The sequence below is a fragment of the Pristis pectinata genome, chromosome 19 (genome assembly GCF_009764475.1).
Source record: "Pristis pectinata isolate sPriPec2 chromosome 19, sPriPec2.1.pri, whole genome shotgun sequence".
Classification (NCBI taxonomy): domain Eukaryota; kingdom Metazoa; phylum Chordata; class Chondrichthyes; order Rhinopristiformes; family Pristidae; genus Pristis; species Pristis pectinata.
In genome coordinates, this window is record NC_067423.1 from 3,802,566 (window position 1) to 3,827,384 (window position 24,819).

At 46.5% G+C, this 24,819-nt stretch overlaps 1 protein-coding gene across 13 annotated transcripts in view; it reads left to right on the top strand.

Annotated features, from left to right (window-relative positions):
* The window catches only part of frmd4a (FERM domain containing 4A), a 562,285-nt gene that overhangs the window by 470,840 nt on the left and 66,626 nt on the right, over window positions 1-24,819 (top strand). For all 13 annotated transcript variants that reach the window (XM_052034015.1, XM_052034013.1, XM_052034024.1 and 10 more), the window contains 3 exons: window positions 5,855-5,931; window positions 6,296-6,434; window positions 10,764-10,905. In XM_052034015.1, the coding sequence (XP_051889975.1) occupies window positions 5,855-5,931; window positions 6,296-6,434; window positions 10,764-10,905 (358 nt within the window). The remainder of the gene's footprint in view (window positions 1-5,854; window positions 5,932-6,295; window positions 6,435-10,763; window positions 10,906-24,819) is intronic.

Genomic DNA, 24,819 nt, shown 5'->3' on the forward strand with positions numbered 1-24,819 from the left:
GTCCGTGCCAACCAAGATTCCCATCTAAGCTGGTCCCATTTGCCTGCGTTTGGCCCATATCCCTCTAAACCTTTCCTATCCATGTACCTGTCCAACTGTCTTTTAAGTGTTGTTATTGTACCCGCCTCAACCACTTCCTCTGGCAGCTCGTTCCATATACCCTCCACCCTCTGCGTGAAAAAGTTGCCCCTCAGGTCCCTGTTGAATCTCTCCCCTCTCACCTTAAACCTGTGCCCTCTAGTTCTTGATTCCCCAACCCTGGGAAAAAGACTGGGTGCATTCACCCTGTCTATGCCCCTCATGATTTTATACACCTCTATAACGTCACCCCTCAGTCTCCTACGCTCCAAGGAATAATGACAGTGTCCTGTAACGTGCTTGCTCTACTCTGTAATCAGACAGAAATGTGGGAATATTTTTAAAACCTCCACCTCCCTTTGCTCGTTCCTTCCATAATATTATCCTTGGAGCAGTTTCTGTCTGTCCCGGATTGTTTTCCGAAGACTTTTTTCTTCTAATTCTTCCATCCTAATAAAATTGTCAGCATGTTCCTCAGCCATCACCCTCTCTTGCTGATTTAGTTGCCTCCCGAGGCCCTTACACTATAAAGTATTAAATATTTTCCAGCCTGGTGATCAATTCTGCAGACAGGCAAGAGCTGATGCCATTATGAATAAACAAACATCCCTGCATGCAGAATGTTAAAAGGTTAAGGGCTGAGTAAATCAGGAAAGAAAGTCGATAATGCTGCTTGTCCACATTTCTTTATTTCTATTTATTCATGTTTGGCATCTGGAGGTTGCTGGTAAAGTCGGCGTTAACTAGTTGCCCTGGAGAACGTGGTGGAGGTCACGGGGTTGCCCAGTGGCGCAGCGGCTAGAGCTGCTGCCTCACAGCTCCAGAGACTCGGGTTCGATCTTGACCTCAGGTGCTGTCTGTGTGGAGTTTGCATGTTCTCTGTGTGACCGTGTGGGTTTCCCCCGGGTGCTCTGGTTTCCTCCCACATCCCAAAGACGTACTGTTTAAGTTCTGGTTCCCCTCCCCACCTCCCCCTCTTTATTCCAGGCTCCACACCTTTTTTGACATCATTCCCACTCTCCCCCCTCCCTCATCTGTGACCCCCTCACCTGGATCCACCTATTGCCTGCCAGCTCTTGCTCCATCCCTTCCCCTCACCTTTTTATACTGGCTACCTCCCATCAGTCCAAATGAAGAGTCTTAACCCAAAATGGCGACTGTCCATTTCCCTCCATAGATGCTGCCTGACCCGCTGAGTTCCTCCAGTGCTTTGTGTGTTGCTCCTGTACTCACTGCCCTGACTGTGTGCCAAACGCCTTCTTCACCGGCCTCTCTATCTGTGATGTTGATGGCGGGGAACTAGGCAATGGTAATGCCATATCTTGGTCTGCCACATCACACAATGGGATGAGGTGCTGGGCCGTCATTTCAGTGTTGTGTTTGAAAGGCAGGATAATGTTCCCAGAGGGATGGACATGTCTGAGTGGGTTGTGAAGGCAGAAGCTCTCACAACATTTTCTGGTCACCCCATTATAGGAAGATCAGTTCTGATCACCTCACTGTAGGAAGGATGTGGAAGCTTCAGAGAGGGTGCAGAGGCGATTTACCAGGATGCTGCCTGGATTGGAGAGCATGTCTTATGAGGATAGATTGAGTGAGTTAGGGTTTTTCTCTTTGGAGAGGAGGATGAGAGGTGACTTGATAGAGGTGTTCAAGGTGATAAGAGGCATAGATCGAGTGGACAGTCAGAGACTTTTTCCCAGGGCGAAAATGGCTAACACGAGAGGGCATAATGTTAAGGTGATTGGAGGAGGGTATAAGGGAGATGTCAGGGGTAAGTTTTTTACACAAAGATTGGTGGGTGCATGAAACGCATTGCCGGCAGAGTTTGTGGGGGCAGATACATTAGGGACATTTAAGAGACTCTTAGATAGCCACATGAATGATAGAGAAATGGGAGGGAAAGGTTAACATTTGGGAGGGAAGGGTTGGATAGATCTTAGAGCAGGATAAAATGTCAGCGCAACATGGTGGGTGGAAGGGCCTGTACTGTGCTGTAGTGTTCTATGTCTTAATATTCTATGTATCTAGATGAACACTTGAATCATCAAAGCATCGTGCTGGTAAATGGGATTAGTGTAGTTGGGTGGTCCTGATGGTCAGTATGGACAGGGTGGACCAAAGGGCCTGTTCCTGTGCTCTTGCGATATTTATAGCTCTGATTCGGAATGGACTTTCGGTCACCTGTTCTGTTCGTGGGATGTGGTCCATTGCCTTGCACTTCTATTGGATTGGTGACTTGCTTTTATTAAAACTGGAAAAGCGAATGTTGGAAATCCACAATGGACCAGCAGCACCTGAAAAAACACTGTTCACTGCTTCAGCTCCCACTCTACAAAGCAGCTGGATAAAACATTAACTCTTTCTTGCTCTTTCCAGACGCAGATGGACCTTGTGTGTTTCCTCACTATGTTCTCGTTCTATTAGAATTTTCTCGTTACTCCCACCAGGGAGGAGGTACAGGAGCCTGAAGACCCACACTCAGCGATTCAGGAACAGCTTCTTCCCCTCCGCCATCAGATTTCTGAACGGTCCATGAACCCATGAACACTACCTCGTTATTCCTTTTCTTTTTACATTATTTTTGTAATTTATAGATTTTTGATTTTTATTCTTGCACTGTACTGCTGCCATGAAACAACATATTTCAAGTCATATGTCAGTGATGATAAATCTTTCTTTTTATTGAATTTCAAATTAATATACGTAACATTAGTGATTATACATCTGGTGCAAAGAGATCGGGATAACAGTAAGAACAGTTAATATATATGATCACAAGTGGTAATAAATCTGATTCTGAAGTTAAGTAGGCAGGCTTCATGAGGAAGCAACTGTTTAACAGAACAGTGCTTCATCGATTCAGGGGTGGAGGGACTGTATAACAGTGCTAATAATCCAGATTCCTGGGTTTATCCAAGCTGTGAGTTTGAATTCCACCCAAGCCAGATGTGGTAATTAAATCTACTTCATTAACTAACTTAATCCATTGAAGAGTCAGCGTCAGTAATGGTGACCATAAACTGCTGGATGGTTTTGATAGATGTCTGCCATGATGTTCCAACAGCCAAGTATAGTTGACTCTGCCACCTGGGCAGCCTTCAACCTTCAATATCGAATTCTCTAACTTTAGGTAACTCTCTCTGTCTTTCGGTCTGTATCAGAACTTACCGCTTCTGTCTATCATCCATCTGGGATTTTCTAGTCAAGTCGAGTTTATTGCCATGTGCACAAGTACAGGTGCAATGAAAAACTTGCTTGCAGCAGCATCACAGGCACATGCATTCAGACAACACACAGGATATAAATTATACAAAACAGAGACCCGACTCCCGATCCCACTGGAGTTCCCGACGCTTCCGACCTGAAGCAGCCAGCATAATCAAAGACCCCACCCACCTAGGTCATTCTCTCTCCTCCCCCCTCCCATCAGGCAGAAGATACAGGAGCCTGAGGGCACGTACCACCAGGTTCATGGACAGCTTCTATCCCACGCTGATAAGACAATTGAACGGTCCCCTAGTACAATAAGATGGACTCTTGACACAATCTATCTTGTTATGACCTTGCACCTTATTGTCTACCTGCACTGCACTTCCTCTGTAGCTGTGACACTTTACTCTATATTCTGTTATTGTTTTTACCCTGTACTACCTCAATACACTGTGTAATGAATTGATCTGTACGAACAGTATGCAAGACAAGTTTTTCACTGTACCTCGGTACAAGTGACGATAATAAACCAATTCCAATACCAATACAGTGAAGTAAAAGAAGTGAGGCACTAGTGCAGAAAAGCCACAGAGACAAGTCCACGGCAGTGCAAGAGGTGGTCCGTAGTGTTCCGTTGCTGAGGTAGGGTTAGAGTTGTGCAGGTCAATTCAAGAACCTGATGGTTGTAGAGAAGTAGCTGTTCCTGAACCTGGTGGTGTGGGACTTCAGGCTTCTGTACCTCCTGCCCGATGGTAACTGTGAGAAGATGGCATGGCCCGGATGGTGGGGATCTTTGATGATGGATGTTGCCTTCTCAAGACAGCACCTCCAGTAGATGCTGTCAGTGCTCTCACCATTGTATAGTCTCCCGCTGGACATGCCGCACAGCTCTGCTTTTACCAACACAACACACAGATGAAGGAGCATAATCTGATCCCAGCTGTCCCGTTACACTCACTTGGTCTTACCCTATCAGAAATATTCCCTTTGCCTTGCCCAGCCCTTCCCCCCAGCATTTCTGCTACTGAAAACCAACTTGTTTTCTCTCTTCCCCAGTTGCAAGGTAGTGTTTTCAACCTGAAGTAGTAACTGCTTCTCTCTCCACAGATGCTGCCTGACCTGAGAAGTGTTTCAAGTATTTTCTGGTTTTATTTCAGATTTTCCACATTTGCAGGGTTTTTTGGTTTCACTGTGGTTTACTCTTATCCAGCTGCCAAAATCAGCCACTGGGACAAGAGATTTAAGATATTAAGATATTTATTTATTAGTCACATGTACATTGAAACACACAGTGAAATACTTCTTTTTGCGTAGCGTGGTCTGGAGGCAGCCTGTAAGTGTCGCCACTCTTCCGGGGCCAACATATGCCCACAACTTCCTAACCCGCACGTCGTTGGGATGTGGGAGGAAACCGGGGCACCCGGAGGAAACCCACACAGACACGGGTAGAACGTACAAACTCCTTACAGACAGCGACCAGAATTGAACCCGGGTCGCTGGCCCTGTAATAGTGTTACGCTAATAGAGGCCCAGTCGTGACCTTGTTGTAGGCAGGGCAGACTCCAAGGGCGAATGGCCTTTCCTGCTCCTACTTCTCATGTTCTAATACTGGGGACGTGCAGTGAATGCTAGTGATGAGTGTCTGACCAAGAACAGGGTTCCAGATAGCCACAAGGGCCCGGCCAGTTCTTGTCCCTGTTTAGAAGCTGCAGAGGACACTTCTCACCCAAACATCTAGCCTTCGCCTGGTGTGGGACGGTGTTCAGTTGTCTCAGCCTGACGTGCCTTTCTCTTTCACACTATCCCAGGAGGTCTCAGCTGGAGAACCTCCCAATACAAACAGCTGGCATGTTTGAAATTCCTGATCCCTGGCTGTGTAGCGCGAAAGACTCTCATTACCACGGTATTAGTAGTCCGAAACAAAATAGAAGACTTCAGTCATCTAAAGGAACCGAAAGTGGAGGGCTTGTTAAGGAGTTAAAGGCTGCGATTTTTCCAGGAAATGCTGAGAGTCGTTCAGCTGAAACTTAAGTTCGTGCAACTTGCACTTTATTTCTGGCTAATCACATGGTCTCTGAAGAGATCCACCCTTCAAGCTTTTCGTTCACTGCTCCCAGTAACAGTACAGCAGGAAATAACGATCCCACGGGGAGTGTGGTAGTTGAACGTCTTCCCGTCTTCAGAGGATGAAATTATCTCCAGCGTTCATCCAGTACTGAGTCACAGATGGTTCTGCTTACAGCAAGGCACGTTCCGTCCAGGGATAGACTGCCGTTGTAGGAATTGTATGGAAGCTGGAAGGGGAGAGCAGGCTACAGGAAGGGACTCATTAGCTGTTTTTTTCTTACAAGGGGAGAAAAATCTCTTCAGGAAAACACACCCAAAGTGTTAGAAACCAGCTCGCAACCTTGACAGTCTCTTAATGGATCTCACAGAAACAGGAGAGGGAGACTCTGCAGTTTAACAAGCCATATGTGTGTGTGTGTGTGCACGACCGATTCATATGTTAAAAGAGATTGGAATTACAAACACCTTTCATCCCGAATCCTTTTGTCTTGTTAAGATCTTCCAATGGAGGCAGTTGGAGAACCTGTACTTCAGAGAGAAGAAATTTTCTGTGGAAGTTCATGACCCACGCAGGTAAGCTCAATTTGCAAAACGCCAAACGGGCTCATGTTAACTGTGCGGGAGTAGAACGCAGCAGACTAAAGCAGGTTCCTTACAAAGTCTGGAATATTTGCTGCCTTAAATTGTTGACTTGCAGGCATGAATCCAGTGCTTTTGTTTCCTTGCTAAATTAGTGTAAATTAAACTTTAAGGAAGGATGCAGAATTACTTCAAGCAAATGAAATAGGAATCCACTGGGAGCGGGAACACCGTTGCGTCTGTAGTAAGGACGGGATTCGTGTTGTGGTGATAAAACTGCAGTGCCTGGTAATCCTACACCCACCAGGGGTTGGAAGAAAAACCACGCAGTAACCCGGCTCTCTGTTTACATTCCCAGGGCCTCTGTAACCAGGAGAACCTTTGGTCACAGTGGAATCGCAGTGCATACATGGTACGCCAGTGCTGCTCTGATTAAGTCAATCTGGGCGATGGCCATTAGCCAGCACCAGTTCTATCTAGACAGAAAGCAAAGCAAAGTAAGTACAAACAAACCTGGATATTTTGGGCCAAGTGTTTTAACTCAGTGCTTCCTAACTTGGGTGCATGACTCTCTAGGGGAGGGGGGAGCGCACCAAAACTTGCAGGGGCCTTTAGTACTATTGGGGTTGATTATCGCTGACTTATATGATGTAAAGTTTGTTGTTTTGCGCATCAGTACAGTGCAAAGACATAAAATTACTAAAGAGTAGCAGTTAGCTTAACGCTATTACAGCACCAGCGACCCGGGTTCAATTCCCGCTGCTGTCTGTAAGGAGTTTGTACGTTCTCCTTGTGTCTGCGTGGGTTTCCTCCGGGTGCTCCGGTTTCTTCCCACATTCCAAAGAAGTACGGGTTAGGAAGTTGTAGGCATGCTATGTTGGCGCCGGAAACGTGGCGAAACTTGCGGGCTGCCCCCAGAACACTTTACACAAAAGATGCATTTAAGATTTCTTTCTTTATTAGTCACCTGTACATCGAAACACACAGTAAAATACTTTTTTTTGCGTAGAGTGTTCTGGGGCAGCCCACATGGTAGCGTAGCGGTTACCGTGTCTGTGTGGGTTTCCTCCGGGTGCTCCGGTTTCCTCCCACATTCCAAAGACATACAGGTTAGGAAGTTGTGGGCATGCTATGTTGGCGCCGGAAGCGTGGTGACACTTGCGGGCTGCCCCCAGAACACTCTATGCAAAAGATGCATTTCACTGTGTGTTTCAATGTGCATGTGACGAATAAAGATATCTTAAATTACAAGATAAATAAATTAGTGCAAAAAAATTGGAAAATTCACGAGAAAAATTAGATATAAATTGAAATGTCTGGGTTTGCTAGCTCCCTGAGCAAGCCTCAGTCCTGATAACGAGCAGCCTGCGAAGTCTTCAGTGGTGTATTGGGGGTGCAGGGGAGGTGTGTGTTCTACAGAATGTGAACAAAAGGTGATCTTCCACTCAAAGTGTGGGAACCGCTAATTAGGCTGATTATTACTGTAAAATTTTCTTTCGACTTGAGTTTCCAAGGCTCCTTACACAACCTTCCAGAATACCTTACGGCATAGTCATTGTCTTAGAAAACCCATCCAGTTAATTAGCGCACAGCAAGATCCCACAGGCATGAGTGTGCTGCTGACCAGTTAATCTCGAGATTTTGCAACGCAGAGAGAGGGGTAAACTTCAGTCAGGACACCGGGGAGAGTGCCCATCCCTTGTTTCTGTGCTGGTATCTGGATTGCATGTGTTCACCTGAGTCAAAGTCAAAGTTGAGTTTCCTGTCAGATGCACAAGTCCATGTGTACGCGGGTGCAATGAAAAACTTAATTGCAGCAGCATCACAGGCACAGAGCATCAGATAAGCAGCATTCACAAGAAAAGCATAAATTAAACAATTTTTACAAGAAAGACCGCAATTAGAACAAAAAAAACAAAGTCCATTTTAGTGCAAAGTGGTCCCAGTGTTGCTATACTGAGGTAGTGATTAGGGTTGTGCCGGTTGGTTCAAGAACCGAATGGTTGAAGGGAAGTAGCTGTTCCCGAACCTGGTGGTGTGGGACTTCAGGCTTCTGTACCTCCTGCCCGATGGGAGCTGTGAGAAGATGGCATGGCCCGGATGGTGGGGATCTTTGATGATGGATGTTGCCTTCTTGAGGCAGCACCTCCTGTAGATACTCCCAATGGTGGGGAGGGATGTGCCTGTGATGTATTGGGCTGAGTCCACTACTCTCTGCAGCTTCTTATGCTCCTGCGCATTTACGTTGAATCTGAGACCACAGGTTCAATGTAAGGTCTTACCTGAAGGCAGCACCAGCAACAGTGCAGCACTCAGTGGGTGCTGGCGAAAGTCATGTTTACAAGTTAATGCTGTTTCACACAACATGTTCCAAGGTCTCAACCTGAAACGTCGACTGTCCATCTCCCTCCATCGATGCTGCCTGACCCGCTGAGTTCCTCCAGCGCTTTGTGCATGGATGTTGAAAGCAAGACTTTGTTTCCCCTGCAGTCTCCTGGATTCGGTTAATAAGTATTACACAGAACATAGGACAGTACAGCACAGGAACAGGCCCTTCGGCCCACAATGTCTGTGCTGACCACGATACCAAATTAAATGAATCCCTTCTACCTATACATGATCCATATCCCTCTGTTCCCAGCATATTCATGTGTCTATCTAAAAGCCTCTTGAACGCCACTATCGTATCTGCCTCCACCAACTCCCCCGATAGCTTGTTCCAGGCACCCACTACACTCTGTGTAAAAAAAACTTACCCCGCACATCTACTTTAAACTTTCCCGCTCTCATTTTAAAGCTGTGCCCTCTAGTATTCGACCTATTTCTAACCTGGGAAAAAAACTCTCACTGTCTACCCAATCTCTGCTTCTCATAATTTTATGAACTTCTATCAGGTCTCCCCTCAGCTTTGAATGCTCCAGAGAAAACTTTTACCAGGATGCTTCCTGGATTGGAGAGCATGTCTTATGAGGATAGGTTGAGTGAGCTAGGGCTTTTTTCTTTGGAGAGGAGGAGGATGAGAGGTGAATTGATAGAGGTGTACAAGATGATAAGAGGCTTAGATCGAGTGGACAGTCAGAGACATTTTCCCAGGGCGAAAATGGCCAACACAAGGGGGCATAATTTTAAAGTGATTGGAGGAAGGTATAAGGGGGATGTCGGGGGTAAGTTTTTTACACAGAGAGTGGTGGGTGCGTGGTAAGGTGCCCCAAGTGAGGATCGAACCTGGGTCTCTGGAGCTGTGGGACGGTGGCTCAAATGGCTGTGCCACCCCAATAACGATGAAGGAATGCAGAAAGGTAGTGAGTCACTCTCTGCAGCATACCTAGCCACTGTCCTGCTCTTGTACAAGATGTTGGCGAGACTGCACTGGGAGAACTGTGTACAGTTTTGGTCACCCTGTTGTAGGAAACACATCATTAAACTGGAAGGAGTGCAGAGAAGATGCTGCCAGGACTGACCTATAGGAAGAAGTTGGGCAGGCTAGGACTTTATTCTGTGGAACACAGGAGATTGAGGCGTGACCTTACAGAGGTGGGTAAAATCATGAGTGGCACAGATAGGGTGAGCTCACATGGTGTTTTTCCCAGGGATAGAGAACTAAAAAACCAGGGGGCACAGGTTTAAGGTGAGAGGGGAAAGATTTAAAAGGGACCTGAGGGGCAACTTCTTCACACAGAGGGTGGTGCGTGTATGGAACAAGCTGCCAGAGGAAGTGATTGAGGCAGGTACAATAACAACATTTGGACGAGGATCTGGATAGGAGAGATTTAGAGGCCTATGGACCAAATGCAGGCAGATGGGACTAGCTCGGTAGGCACTGAGGTCAGTATGGATGAGTTGGGCCGAAGGGCCTGTTTCTGTGCTGTATGACTCTACGACTCTTGTGGCCATGGCTGGCCCAGTTGAGCTTATGGTCCATGGTGACCCCCAGGATGATGATGGTGGGGAGTTAACGAGGGTAATGCCATTGAATACAGAACAAGGGTGAATATCACTTTTGGGTAAGGTGCCACATTGCAGCATGGATACAGCATGAGACAAATAACCTCCTCAGCTGGCTGTTTATGGGATCTTGCTGTGCACAGTTTGGCCAGGATCTTTCTAATGTTAAGTGAAATAATGATGCTTGAGAAATGCACCACTGGCAGTAAAACGCCCTGGGCTGTGCAAAAGTTGTGAAGGGCACCAGGAGAATGCAGCTCCCTGGGGTGCCTGCACTGGACCATACGTAGTGACATTGATCACTGCTCACCACCCAGGACATGCCCTCTTCTCATTACCACCATCAGGGAGGAGGTACAGGAGCCTGAAGACCCACACTCAATGATTCAGGAATAGCTTCTTCCCCTCCACCATCAGATTTCTGAACGGTCCATGAACCCATGAACACTACCTCGTTATTCCTTATGGTAATTTATGACAATTTTACGTCTTTGCTCTGTACTGCTGCCGCAAAACGACAAACTTCACGTCATCTAAGTCAGTGATAATAAATCTGATTCTGAATCTTCTTATCTTGCTTCCCTCAATAGCGGTTAATGTGACACTATTGAAGCGCCAACGACCCGGGTTCAATTCCCGCCGCTATCTGTAAGGAGTTTGTACGTTCTCCCCATCTGTCTGTGTGGGTTTCCTCCGGGTGCTCTGGCTTCCTCCCACATTCTGAAGACGTACGGGTTAGGAAGTTGTGGGCATGCTATGTTGGCGCCAGAAGCGTGGCGACACTTGCGGGCTGCCCCCAGAACACTCTACGCAGAAGGTGCATTTCACTGTGTGTTTCGATGTACTTGTGACTAATAAATAAACATCTTGTTTCCCTTCAGTCAAAAATCCACGCAGCCAGAAGCCTGAGTGAAATAGCCATCGACCTGACTGAGACTGGTACACTGAAGACATCCAAGCTGGCCAATATGGGAAGTAAAGGGAAGATCATCAGCGGAAGTAGTGGCAGTCTTCTCTCCTCAGGTGAGACACCCCACGCTGGTTGGGATCCATTTATCGACCAAAATCTCATCTCAAATTCCACCTGGGTGTTATGCAGAATTATTTCACCAGCATGATGAAAATCACAGAACAAAGTTTAAATTTGTTGAATAATTCCAACAGATACCTCAACCCTTGTACAAGGTATGTCTTTGCTGATAGCAAACACTGTCGATTTATGCAGCCTGAAGAACTGAAGAAACTTGAATTTAAGACAAAAACTGCAGTCATTTCTCCCAATAAAAGCAGGGTGATTTACACAGACAAACACAGTGAGTGGAGGATAGTTACAGAGAAGGAAAATTTTCACAAAAAACTGATCTACAGAGGGAACTTGGGGTCCAAGTTCATAGCTCTCTCAAAGTGACCATGCAAGTAGACAGGGTAGTAAAGAAGGCATATGGCATGCTTGGTCGGGGAATTGAGTATATAAGTCAGAAAGTCATGTTCCAATAGTATAAAACTTTGGTTAGGCCACACTTGGAGCACTGCATTCAGTTCTGGTCGCCCCATTACAGGAAGGATGTGGAAGGTTTGGTGAGGGTGCAGGAGAGGTCTACCAGGATGCTGCCCGGAAGAGAGGGTATGAGCTACAAGACGAGGATGGACAAACTTGGGTTGTTTTCTCTGGAGTGTCGGAGGCTGAGGGGAGACCTGATAATGTTTATAAAATTGGGAGAGGCATGGATAACGTCGACAGTTGGAACCTTTATCCCAGGGTAGAAGAGTCAAATACTAGAGGTCATGCATTTGTGAGGGGGGAAAGTTTAAAAGAGATGTGTGGGGAAGATTTTTACACAGAGAGTGGTGGGTGCCTGGAACAGGCTGCCAGGGGTGGTGGTGGCAGCAGATACAACAGAGGCATTTAAGAGGCTTTTAGATAGACACATGAATGTGCAGGAAATGGGGGGATGTGGATCATGTGCAGGCAGAAGAGATTTAGTTTAATTTGGCATCAGGTTCAGCACAGACATTGTGGGCCGAAGGGCCTGTTCCTGTGCTGTACTGTTACATGTTCTGTGTAAAAATTACAATGAATTAGAAATGCTGGAAATCTGGAATAAAAAACAGAAAAATTCTGGAAGTGTTGAGCAGGTCAGACAGCATCTAGGGAGTGAGAAACAAGAGTTAATGCTTCAGGTTGGAGACCATTCTTCAGACTGAGTCTTCGATCTGAAACAATAACTCTGTTTCTCTTCCCACAGATGCTGCCTGACCAGCTGAGTGTTTCAGCAGGCTGGGCTCATCCTTGTTGACAGTTTAGGTTGAGAGGTGATCCTAAAGAGATGTAAAAGATTCTGAGGGGGATTGAGAGGGCAGATGCTGAGACGATGATTCCCCCTCATGGGGGAGTCATGAGGCAGGCACGGTAGTGTAGCAGTTAGCATAACACTATTACAGTGCCAGCGACCCAGGTTCAATTCCAGCCGCTGTCTGTAAGGAATTTGTACGTTCTCCCCGTGACTACGTGGGTTTCCTCCGAATGCTCCAGTTTCCTCCCACATTCCAAAGACGTACGGGTTAGGAGTTGTAGACATGCTATGTTGGTGCCGGAAGCGTGGTGACACTTACGGGCTGCCCCCAGAGCACTCTACGCAAAAGATGCATTTCACTGTGTGTTTTGATGATGTACATGTGACTAATAAAGATAACTCTTATAAAAGAGGGGACAGAATCTCAGGATAAGCATTCTCAGTGTCATAGAAATTGTCCATATAAAATCAACCTCAGTTACTGACAGTAACAACAGTTGGAAAATCTCAACAAAGAGGAGCAGGAGGTGATTACCTGGTCACGTCAACCTGCTCTGCCATTGAGTGTTTGGTTGGTCAGATCTTGGTTTCAACTCCATTTCCTCCTTTTTCCTGCTAACTCTGTTCTGAACACTCCCAATTTTCTACCATGCTGTTCTTCTTTCTAGCTCTGAAATATTTTCTCTTGCAAGTATTAATCCATGTTCTCCTTTTGAAGCTTGAACTTGTACCTGTCAGGCAGTGAGGTCCAGATCCCATTCACTTATTGCAAGACAGTAATTCCTTTCCTCCTGTCCCCTGCTACTTTGTTGGTCAAGTTGAATCTGCACAATCCACGCAGGATCCAACTTTTTGGACACTCATTTCACTGTGGGAACGTGGCAGAGAAGGCATACTGTGCCTGTATTTAGCCATCAGCCCTGGGAGTTTCCCAAGGATGTCCAACCACAATCACAGCAGGAGACAGAAATGTTTCAATCTTTGGCAGCAAAGTCAAAGTCGAGTTTATTATCAGATGCACAAGTCCATGTGTGCACAGGTGCAATGAAAAACTTACTTGCAGCAGCATCACAGGCACAGAGCATCAGATTAGCAGCATTCACAAGAAAGACATAAATTAAACACAAATTGTACACACTTTTTGCAAGAAAGAACACAATTAGAACAAGAAAGAAACAAAAAACAAGTCTGTATAGAGACACAAGAGACTGCAGATGCTGGAAATCTGGATCTGTGGATCTGTGGAGGGAAATGGACAGTCAACGTTTCGGGCTGAGACCCTTCATCAGGACTGCGTATAGTTCCTGACTGTAAAGCGGCGTGCTTGGGGGTGTTCACCAGCCCAGCAGTAGCAGCGTGATGTCGGATTTAAATCCCGATTTGGCCAAACAGTCGGATCCATTCCCGCCTCCTTCTACAGAGCAGTGAGAGATAACAGCTGTCGCCTGCGCAGTGATCAGCACAAATTAAATTGAGTAAATGAGTTTCTGATGAAAAACGTGTGGTGGGAATTTCAGAGTCTGTCCAAGAGGAGCGATACAGTTCCACGTACTTGATTGGCCTAATTTCCCAATCAGTCCAGAGGGTTGGCACTGCTGTCAGGAGCTCACACACTGCGTGGAATTTACTGCACAATCACAGACCATTCAGCCCATCTGCATCATGCTGATGTTAATACCCCACCTGAATTCTCTCACTTCCCCCCCCCACCACGTCATTACCTTGTCATTATCACACCATTGCGTGTGGGAGCTTGCTGTGCACGAGTTGGTTCCTACACTGCGCCATTGACTACACTTGGCTGTAAAGCTGATGTGAGGCATTCTGAAAGGGGCACATTAGGCGCTATAGAAATGCAAGCCCTCCTTCTTTCTACTTCAGTCAGCTGTAAATCCCTGCACTCCTCCCTGCCTCCTGTGCTGGTCAAGCATCCCTTAAACACAGCATGCAGTGGTTAGATTAACACATGTTCCAGGTCACATCTGGGTTCACCTGTACTTAAAGTGGAGAGAGATAAATATTTGAAAGATCACCAGAACTCACCAACAAGAACCAAGACCTCGCTTGGCTGGCGGTGAGAGGGGCCCTCCCAGTCAGATCCTTCCTGCATGGTCGGAACCTCACTCCCAGCGCGCGCTGCCCCCGGGAGGATTGCGCTGGGCTCGAGACAGTCGCCCACGTCTTTGCGGGCTGTGGGTTTGCGAGGAGGGTGTGGCGAAAGATGCAAGGGTCCTGGTCACGTTTCATCCCCAGCAGCTGCGTAACAGGACTCTCAGACCTATGGGCTGTTCCCGGGGACACACACAGAGACGGACATCAACTGCTGCTGGAAGGTCATCAACTCGGTGAAGGACGCCCTTTGGTCTGCCCGAAACTTGTTGGTCTCCCAGCACCGTGAGACGTCCGTAGGGGAATGCTGCCGGCTGGCACATTCCAGGCTGCAGGAGTACGTGCTGAGGGACGCACTGAAGCTTGGTGCAGCCAACGCAAAGTCTCGGTGGGGAAGGACTACAGTTTAGGGTTCTTCTGCCACAGGAGAGGGGGGGTGGGGTCAGGTGAGGAAGCCCCTTAAATATTGTAAATACAGGATTGGGGTACCCCCACAGGGAGCCACACGAGTGGCATCGGTGCGGTGGTTTTTTTATAGAAAGGTAACACTAAAGACTGATCCGTACACGAATGTAAAGGTTTGCACAGTTATATTATTGTATATAGTGTGTTTTTTATGATGAATAAAGTTTATTTTGGATAAAAAAAAGAACACAGTCCAGCACAGGAACAGACCCTTCGGCCCATGAGGTTGTGAGAACTGTTAGCTCATGATGCCTAATTACACTTAATCCCTTCTGCTTGCCTGTGGTCCATATCACTCCATTCCCTGCACATTCATGTACCTGTCTAAGAGCCTCTTAAATGCCTCTATATCGTATCAGACAAAAACGGTGAGGCCATCACAAAAGAACCACTCAATTCACTTAAATTCCCCAACGTAATCAATAGTTGTATTGCCAAGATTAACGAGGTAGGAGAGGTCTCGAAATTGCGAGTTTTACCAACTTTGTTTAAAGTTGAATTCAAACAGAAGTTTAAAGTTGATGCGTAAGGAACACTGTCTTCTGCAGTTTGTTTTTAAACTGTCGCTGCTAAAAGAAAGTCCAACACCTGCACCAACATGGAACAATTATATCTCAGTTAGCCTGGTCCATTAGGCCTCATGCCTAGAAAGTGCCTGTTGTGTTGTTGATATGATGTACCAGGTACATGGATCAGCAATGATCATATTGAATGGTAGAGCAGGCTTGAGGGGCCGAGTGGCCTACTATTAATTCCCCTGACAGCGGCGTCCAGGGACAGTGGCCTTCACGTATGGGACTGGCGCTGAGGTAGAAGATCAGCAGAGCTAACGTGAAGGGCCTTCTTGTGTAGTGTGTGTGGGATGACCACTGCCAGCAACTGTAGACAGTTGGATCACACTGATCGCTTCTCCTGAAGTGCAATGTAACTGTCCTTATTACTTCAATCCACGACAAGCAGTCAGCATACAGAACTCTGGTTAGGCCGCATTTAGAGTATTGCGTGCAATTCTGGTCACCTCACTATAGGAAGGACGTTGAGGCTTTAGAGAGGGTGCAGAGGAGGTTACTAGGATGCTGCCTGGATCAGAGGGCATGTGCTATCAGGAGACGCCGGACAAACTTGGTCTTTTTTCTCTGGAGCAGTGGAGGCTGAGGGGTGATCTGTTGGAAGTGTATAAATTATGAGGGGCATAGATAAGGTGGACAAGCAATATCTTTTTCCCATTATTGAGCGATCCAATACCAGAGGGCATGCATTTAAGGTGAGAGGGTGAGAGGGGGTAGGTTCAGAACAGACGTGGGGGGTAAGTTTTTTACTGAGAGAGTGGTGGATGCTTGAAATGCATTGCCTGATAGGGTGGTGGAGGCAAACTCATTGGGGGCTTTTAAGAGGGGTTTGGATGGGCACATGAATGAGAGGAAAATGGAGGGAGATGGGCATTCTGCAGGTAGGAGGGAATAGCTATGTCAGCACAACACTGTGGGCTGAAGGACCTGTTGTGTGCTGTACTGTTATATGTTCTAAAGCAAGAGAAAAGTCCCAGGATCCACAAAGATTATCAGATGCACCGTAGAAAACATCCTTTCCGGATGCATCAGAGCTTGGTACAGCAACTGCTCTGCCCGGGACCGCGAGAAATTGCAGAGTTGTGAATGCAGCCCAGTCCAGCACACAAACCAGCCTCCCCTCTACTGACTCCGTCTACACTTCCCGCTGCCCTGGTAAAGCAGCCGACATAATCAAAGACCCACCCACCCCGGACATTCTCTCTTCTCCCCCCCCCCCCCCCTCCCCGTCAGATTTCTGAACGGTCCATGAAACCATGAACACTGCCTCGTTATTCCTTTTTTACACTTTTTATTTATTTTTGTAACTTATATTAATTTTCATGTCTTGTACTGTACTGCTGCTGCAAAACAACACATTTCACAACATATGTCAGTGATAATAAACCTGATTCTGACTCTCATTGGGCAGAAGATACAAAAGCCTGAGAGCACGTACCACCATGCTCAAGGACAGCTTCTATCCTGCTGTTATAAGACTATTGAACATATGAGAATATGCTGAAGATAAACTCTCGATCTCTCACTCTACCTCGTCGTGGCCTTTGCATTTTATTTGTCTGCCTGCACTGCACTTTCTCTGTAACAGGATATTCTGCGTTCTGTTTTTCCTTTAGTACTACCTTGATGTGCTTAGGTATGGCATGATCTGTCTGGATGGCACGCAAACAAAAGCTTTTCACTGTATCTCGGTACACATGACAATAATAAACCAATTACCATGTACCACAATCCTGCGTCCTTCCCCTTCCCCAACCACCAGCTCTATCCTTCCATCAATTCTTATCTCTGGAATAAAGGCAAACTTTGGCATCATTAATCATATTCCCATTCCCACCATATGGATTGGTTCACTCTCCCCCAAGCGTTGATCCCCACAGCGCAGGAACCACTGAGTTCTGTCATGGATCAGTCTGTGCTTATCCCAACTCACCACAGCCCCTTCATCAGCTGGATATCTGTCAAAGGATTTCCCCTCTCAGCCTGAATCATTTTCCTGAGAAATGGACAGATGAAGGGTCTTGACCCCAAACATCAACTGTCCATTTCCCTCCATGATGCTGCCTGACCCACTAAGTTCCTCCACATTTTGTGTGTGTTGCTCCAGATTCCGGCATCTGTAGTCTCCTTTTCCCGAGAGTGCATTGCATAGACCCATTATTCTGTGGGTGAGAACGTGTTCCTTTCAGCTTGTCAACCAGTTATAATTCATTTCCAGTCAAACTTACCCACAAAACTGATCTCCTGTATTGGCTTTTCTGTGTGTGGTTTTTTTCAGAAATAAATCACGGTTAATTTTGCTTTTTTAAAACTGTTCCCCTACTTCAAGAAAATGAGCTGGACGTTGTTCAGCTGAAATGATTGGAATCACAGAATTGAATTGAAACATAGAGTGGATAAATGTTAGAATTCCGTGATTGCAGTGTGTTTAAACTTTCCATAATAACAGTACTTACGCTGCTATTTTAGATAGTGTTCACCAAGTGTAGAGAGACGTTGGGGAATGCTTTGTGCTGACCCTTAGAGAGCGTAGTGCTGTTTTTCTTACTTTTCCCACACCCCAGCTGTCAAACCAAGTGCTCTTGTGATGAGAGTAGCTGCCTCCAGCACCCTCTCCGACAGGGGAGTTCCAGGCCCACACTACCCTCTGGCTGTTAAAGGGACACTCCCTGACTCCCTTGCACATCATTTTCTACCTTTGAAATCTGCACATCAACCCATAAGAAAAATGTAACAATTAAATGTTAATTAAAATATTGACCTTAATTTGTAACATCAGTTAAACCAGCATCAGTTCTGGATTATTTCAGATCTCACTCTCACTCCAAGGGATAGATTTAGATTCAGATTAGTGTATTGTCATATACAAATAATTATTTATTAGTCACATGTACATTGAAACACACAGTGAAATGCATCTTCTGCGTAGAGTGTTCTGGGGACAGCCCACAAGTGTCGCCACGCTTCCGGCACCAATATAGCATGCCACATCTTCTATATAGCATGCACTGGTTGGACTGAAGTAGTGCAAAAAGAGATGATGAAGTGACAGTAACAAAAGAGGTAGAATTAAGGGTTCGAGAAAGTGGCAACGCCACCGGAAAGGGGATGTGAGAGAGCTGATTAGTTCCGGAGTCTGATAGCAGTGGGGAAGGAGCTGTTAAGTCCGGCTGTCTGGGCTTCAGGTTATTGATTTGCTTCTGTCAAGCATGGATGGAAGCTTTCCAGAGACTTGGTGACGAGTTCAGTGCAACTTCACCCATTGAACTCATTCATTACAACACAGGAGGATATTCAGCCCATTCGATCCATGCTGGTTCCCAGCACAGCAATCCCTTCTCCTTATTTCCCTGCAACTTAGAATCGTAGTCATGGAATCATGCAGCACAGTAAAGTCCATTTGGCTCAACATGCTATCAAGTACCCATGTATACTAATCCCATTTAGCACCTTCTGCTTCAGTTTCATATGTTAATGCACTCGAGGTTTATAAAATCATGAGGGGCATAGATCAGATGGATGGTCTTTTCCCCAGGGTAGGGGAGTCTAAAACTAGAGGCCATAGGTTAAGGTGAGAGGGGAAAGATTTAAAGGGGACCTGAGGAGAAACTTTAACACACAGAGGGTGGTGGGTGTGTGGAACGAGCTGCCAGAGGAAGTGGCTGAGGCAGGAAAAATGACAACATTTAAAAGACAGTTGGACAGGTGATGGATAGGAAAGGTTTAGAAGGATATGGGTCAAACTCAAGCAGATAGGACTAGCTAAGATATCTTAGTCGGCATGGACGAGTTGGGCCGAAGGGCCTGTTTCCATGCTGTATAACTGTGACTACGATTGAAGGCCATCTTTCAAAGTTCCACGTTAACATTTTCTTCATTGTTCTGAAGTGCACTGTGACGGTTACCTGAAACTCAGCAGTAGCCAGCTGTGAATCAGAACCTTAGTTCACAAAGTAAGCAACCTCTAGACTGACTTAGAGGATCTGTTGCTGCTTTGAGATCGAGTGGACAGTCAGAGACTTTTTCCCAGTGCAACAATGGCTAACATGAGGGTTCATAATTTTAAGGTGATTGGGGGAAGGTTTAAGGGGGATGTCAGGGGTAAGTTTTTTACACAGAGTGTGGTGGGTGCATGGAACGCACTGCCAGCAGAGGTTGTGGGGGCAGATACTCTGGGGACATTTAAAAGACTCTTAGATAGACATATGAATGATAGAAAAATAGGGGGCTATGTGGGAGGGAAGGGTTAGATAGATCTTAGAGCAGGATAAAATGTCGGCACAACATTGTGGGCCGAAGGGCCTGTACTGTGCTGTAATGTTCTATGTTCACTTGGGTTGGAAACAAGCCAACGACTGCAGCAACTCACCTTCGTGGAATTGTTAACAAGCAAAAACAGTCCATTCAGCCCACTGAGTCAATACTGGGCCCTCTGTGGAGCAATCCTACCAGTCCCACCACCCCGCTGTTTCTCCACAGCCGGGCAAGTTATTCCCTCTGAAGTGCCCTCTTCGCGGTCCACTGCTTCAGGAAGGCTGACAGTATCATCAAATATACCTGCCAACCTGGCTATTCCCTTTTCTCTCTTCTACCTTCTGGGAGAAGATCCAGGAGCTTGAAAGCCCGGATGTCCAGACTCAGGAACAGCTTCTTCCCCACTGCTGTCAGACTCCTGAACCCATCACCTCTCTCACACCCCCTTCCCGGTGGGGCTGCCACATTCTCGCTCTTAACGCTACCTCTTCTGTTATTGCCACTTTAACACTTCTTTTTGCACTGTCAGATTGCACTACAATTTTTGCACCATTCTGTGTTTTGCACCTGTCGTTATATTTACTGTTGTATTTATTATTACTGCGTACGCTATTTATTCTGTGAGCTTCACGTGAGCCAGGAATTTCATTGCACCCTGGTGTATATAGAACATAGAACACTACAGCACAGTACAGGCCCTTTGGCCCACAATGTTGTGCCGACATTTTATCCTGCTCTAAGATCTATCTAACCCTTCCCTCCCACATAGCCCTCTATTTCTCTATCATTCATGTGTCTATCTAAGAGTCTCTTAAATGTCCCTAATGTATCTGCCCCCACAGCCTCTGCTGGCAGTGTGTTCCACACACCCACCACTCTCTGTGTAAAAAACTTCCCTCTGACATCCCTGGTGACAATAAACTAATCTGATCTGATCCAATTCCTTTTGAAAGCCCTGATTGATTATGTTTTCACTGCCCCAACAGGCAGTGAGTCTCAGTTCATCACCCTTCTCTGAGTAAAAAGATTCCTCCTCATTCCCTCCCTGCACTCCATGGTCAGAAGTGCTCCCCAGCCCTTGAACCATCCCCTGACAGGTTACCCTTAAACCAGGCATAGCATTGTCACCCCGTGAAATCTTCCCTCGGCCTTCCTCGTCTGTTTGCGATACGCTGGACATCACCCTGCAGTTGGACGAACCAGTAGCCGTGATTGTTTGGTGTTGAGATTGCCACAGCTGGCAGACACTCCGTGTGGCAGTGCACTGCCTGTTACTTCAGCTGTCAAACAGACTTTCCTCCATCCCTTCTGTAACTGATACGAAAATCAGGCAGATCTAATTGTCCCGACAATGAACTAATGTGCTGAAGAATTTCTTGCACACCACATTCTTGAACCGGAAAACTTCATTTGTCGTGTGAACAATCACCTCTTCCAATAGGTGAAGCTGTGGATACCTTATCTCCCTTATTTTTCCTTATGTTCAAAAAAGTCCTGGAATTAGATATAATCACTTGTAATTAGATGGAAATCAGAGATGCAGGAAGCAGAGCCCCCAAAATTAAAGATAAAATAAGAGATCTTTATTAGTCACATGTACATCGAAACACACAGTGAGATGCATCTTTTGCGTAGAGTGTTCTGGGGGCAGCCCGCAAGTGTTGCCACGCTTCCGGCACCAACGTAGCATGCCCACAACTTCCTAACCCATATGTTTTTTTGGAATGTGGGAGGAAACCGGAGCACCCGGAGGAAACCCACGCAGTCACGGGGAGAACGTACAAACTCCTTACAGACAGCGGCCGGAATTGAACCCGGGTCGCTGGCGCTGTAATAGCGTTACGCTAACCGCTACTTACTGAAATTATGTTGTGCAGAGGGACTTGGGAGTGCGTGTGCATGAATCGCAAAAGGTTGGTTTGCAGGTACAACAGGTTATCAAGCAGGCAAATGGAATGTTGGCCTTCACTGCTGGAGGGATTGAATTTAAGAGCAGGGAGGTTATGCTGCAACTGTACAGGGTACTGGTGAGGCTGTACCTGGAGTACTGTGTGCAGTTCTGGTCTCCTGACTTGAGGAAAGATATACTGGCTTTGGAGGCAGTGCAGAGGAGGTTCACCAGGTTGATTCCGGAGATGAGGGGGTTAGCCTATGAGGAGAGATTGAGTCGCCTGGGACTGTACTCACTGGAATTCAGAAGAATGAGAGGAGATCTTATAGAAACATATAAAATTATGAAAGGGATAGATAAGATAGAGGCAGGAAGGTTGTTTCCTGGTAGGTGAGACTAGAACTAGTGGTAGATTTAGGATGGAGAGGAGGAGAAATTGCTTTTCCCCAGAGAGTAGTGAATCTGTGGAATTCTCTGCCCAGGGAAGCAGTGGAGGCTACCTCATTAAATATATTTAAGACACAGTTCGATAGATTTTTGCACAGTAGGAGAATTAAGGGTTACGGGGAAAAGGCAGGTAGGTGGATCTGAGTCCACGGCCAGATCAGCCATGATCTTATTGAATGGCGGAGCAGGCTCGACGGGCCAGATGGCCGACTCCTGCTCCTATTTCCTATGTTCTTATATAATTATAACCTGCTGTAAGCTTTGCCTGCCTCTCTGCACTTTGAACTACTTTTATTTCTGGTCGCCCAGGAAGGATGTGGGAGCTTTGGAGAGGGTGCAGAAGAGGTTCACCAGGATGCTGCCTGGATTAGAGGATATGAGCTATAAGGAGAGGTTGGACAAACTTGGGTTGTTTTCTCTGGAGAAGACCTGATAGAGGTTTTTAAAATTATCAGAGGCATAGATAGGATAGACAGTATCTTTCACCCGGGGTAGAAATGTCGAACACTAGAGGACATGCTTTTGAGGTGGGGGGGGGGGGGCGGTGGTGGAGTTTAAAGGCGACATGAGGGACAAGTTTTTTAAGCAGAGAGTGGTGGGTGCCTGGAATGGGTTACCTGGGGTAGGTGTGGAAGCAGACAGTATGGTGAAGTTTAAGAAACTTGTAGATCGACACATGAATATGAAGGGAATGGAGGGATGTGGACGATACACAGGAGGAGGACATTTAGTATAAATTGGCATCAAGATTGGCACAAGATTGGCACAACACTCCAGTAGAGTAGACCATTGGCAATTGTCAAGTCAAGTCAAGTTGAGTTTATTGCGATGTGCACAAGTACGGTGAGGTACAGGTACAGTGAAAAACTTGCTTGCAGCAGCTTCACAGGCAGGTAGGTACAGACAACACACGTAAGTTGTACCATACAGTGAAAACAAAGAATGTGTAAAGAGACCTCAGTGCAAAAAAACGCAAAGATACAATTGAAGACAAGTCTATGTAGTGCAAGAGATCAAAGTTAATGTCAAGTTTATTGTCAGAGGCACAAGTACATGTGTGCACGGGTGCAATGAAAACAGGCACATGGCATCAGATAAGCAGCATTCACAGGAAAAACATAAGTTAAGCATAAATTATACACAATTTTTACAAGAAAACATGATCAGAGCAAAAAAAAAGTCCATTTTAGTGCAAGATGATCAAAGTGGTCATGGTGTTGCTAAATTCTAGTGATTAGGGTTGTGCCAGTTAGAACATAGAAAAACTACAGCACAATACAGGCCCTTCAGCCCACAAAGCTGTGCCGAACATGTCCCTACCCTAGAAATTACTAGGCTTACCCATAGCCCTCTATTTTTCTCAGCTCCATGTACCTATCTCTTGAAAGACCCTATCGTATCCGCCTCCACCACTGTTGCCGGCAGCCCATTCCACACACTCACCACTCTCTGAGTAAAAAAACTTACCCCTGACATCTCCTCTATACCTACTCCCCAGCACCTTAAACCTATGTCCTCTTGTGGCCACCATTTCAGCCCTGGGAAAAAGCCTCTGACTATCTACCCTATCAATACCTTTCATCATACCTCACCTCTATCAGGTCCCCCCTCATCCTCCGTCGCTCCAAGGAGAAAAGGCCGAGTTCCCTCAACCTGCTTTCATAAGGCATGCTCCGCATTCCAAGCAGCATCCTTGTAAATCTCCTCTGCACCCTTTCTATGGCTTCCACATCCTTCCTGTAGTGAGGTGACCAGAACTGAGCACAGTACTCCAAGTGGGGTCTGACCAGGGTCCTATATAGCTGCAACAATACCTCTCGGTTCCTAAATTCAATTCCCCGATTGATGAAGGACAATACACCATATGCCTTCTTAACCACAGAGTCAACCTGAGCAGCTGCTTTGAGCGTCCTATGGACTCGGACCCCAAGATCCTTCTGAACCTCCACACTGCCAAGAGTCCTACCATTAAGACTATATTCTGCCATCATATTTGACCTACCAAAATGAACCACTTCACACTTATGTGGGTTGAACTGCATCTGCCACTTCTCAGCCCAACTCTGCATCCTATCTATGTCCCTCTGTAAACTCTGACAGCCCTCCAAACTATCCACAACACCCCCAACCTTTGTGTCATCCGCAAACTTACTAACCCACCCCTCCACTTCCTCATCCAGGTCGTTTATAAAAATCACAAAGAACAAGGGTCCCAGTACAGATCCCTGAGGTACACCACTGGTCACCGACCTCCATGCAGAATACGACCCTTCAACAACCACTCTTTGCCTTCTGTGGGCCAGCCCGTTCTGGATCCACACTGCAATGTCCCCTTGGATCCCATGCCTCCTTACTTTCTCAATAAGCCTTGCATGGGGTACAGCCTTGCATTGGTTCCAAGAACCGAATGGTTGGAGGGAAGTAGCTGTTCTTGAACCTGGTGGTGTGGGATTCAGGTTGATGCCCAATGGTAGCTGCGAGAAGATGGCATGGCCCAGATGGTGGGGATCTTTGATGATGGATGTCGCCTTCTTGAGGCAGCGCCTCCTGTAGATGCTGTCAGTGGTGGGGAGGGCTGCGCTGGTGATGGACCGGACTGTGTCCACTACTCTCTGCAGCCTCTTGCGTTCCTGTGCGTTGGAACTGTCGTACCAGGCCATGCTGCAGCCAGTCAGGACGGGGTTGGGAAAGAGCCCTTGAGGCTGGAGTAAACATGCTTGGCCTTTGGTGGCTGGGAGGGAGAGTAGGGGAGGAGAATGTCATGGTGCCAGGTCATTGTTACAACACTTCTCTAAAGAACACTCCAGAAATATCCTGTTCATTGAGAGACTGATAACAATCAAGAAAAGTGTGGTTAAAAGGGGAGGAGACAAGCTCTGCATAGATTGTTCCTCCACTCAGCTGACTG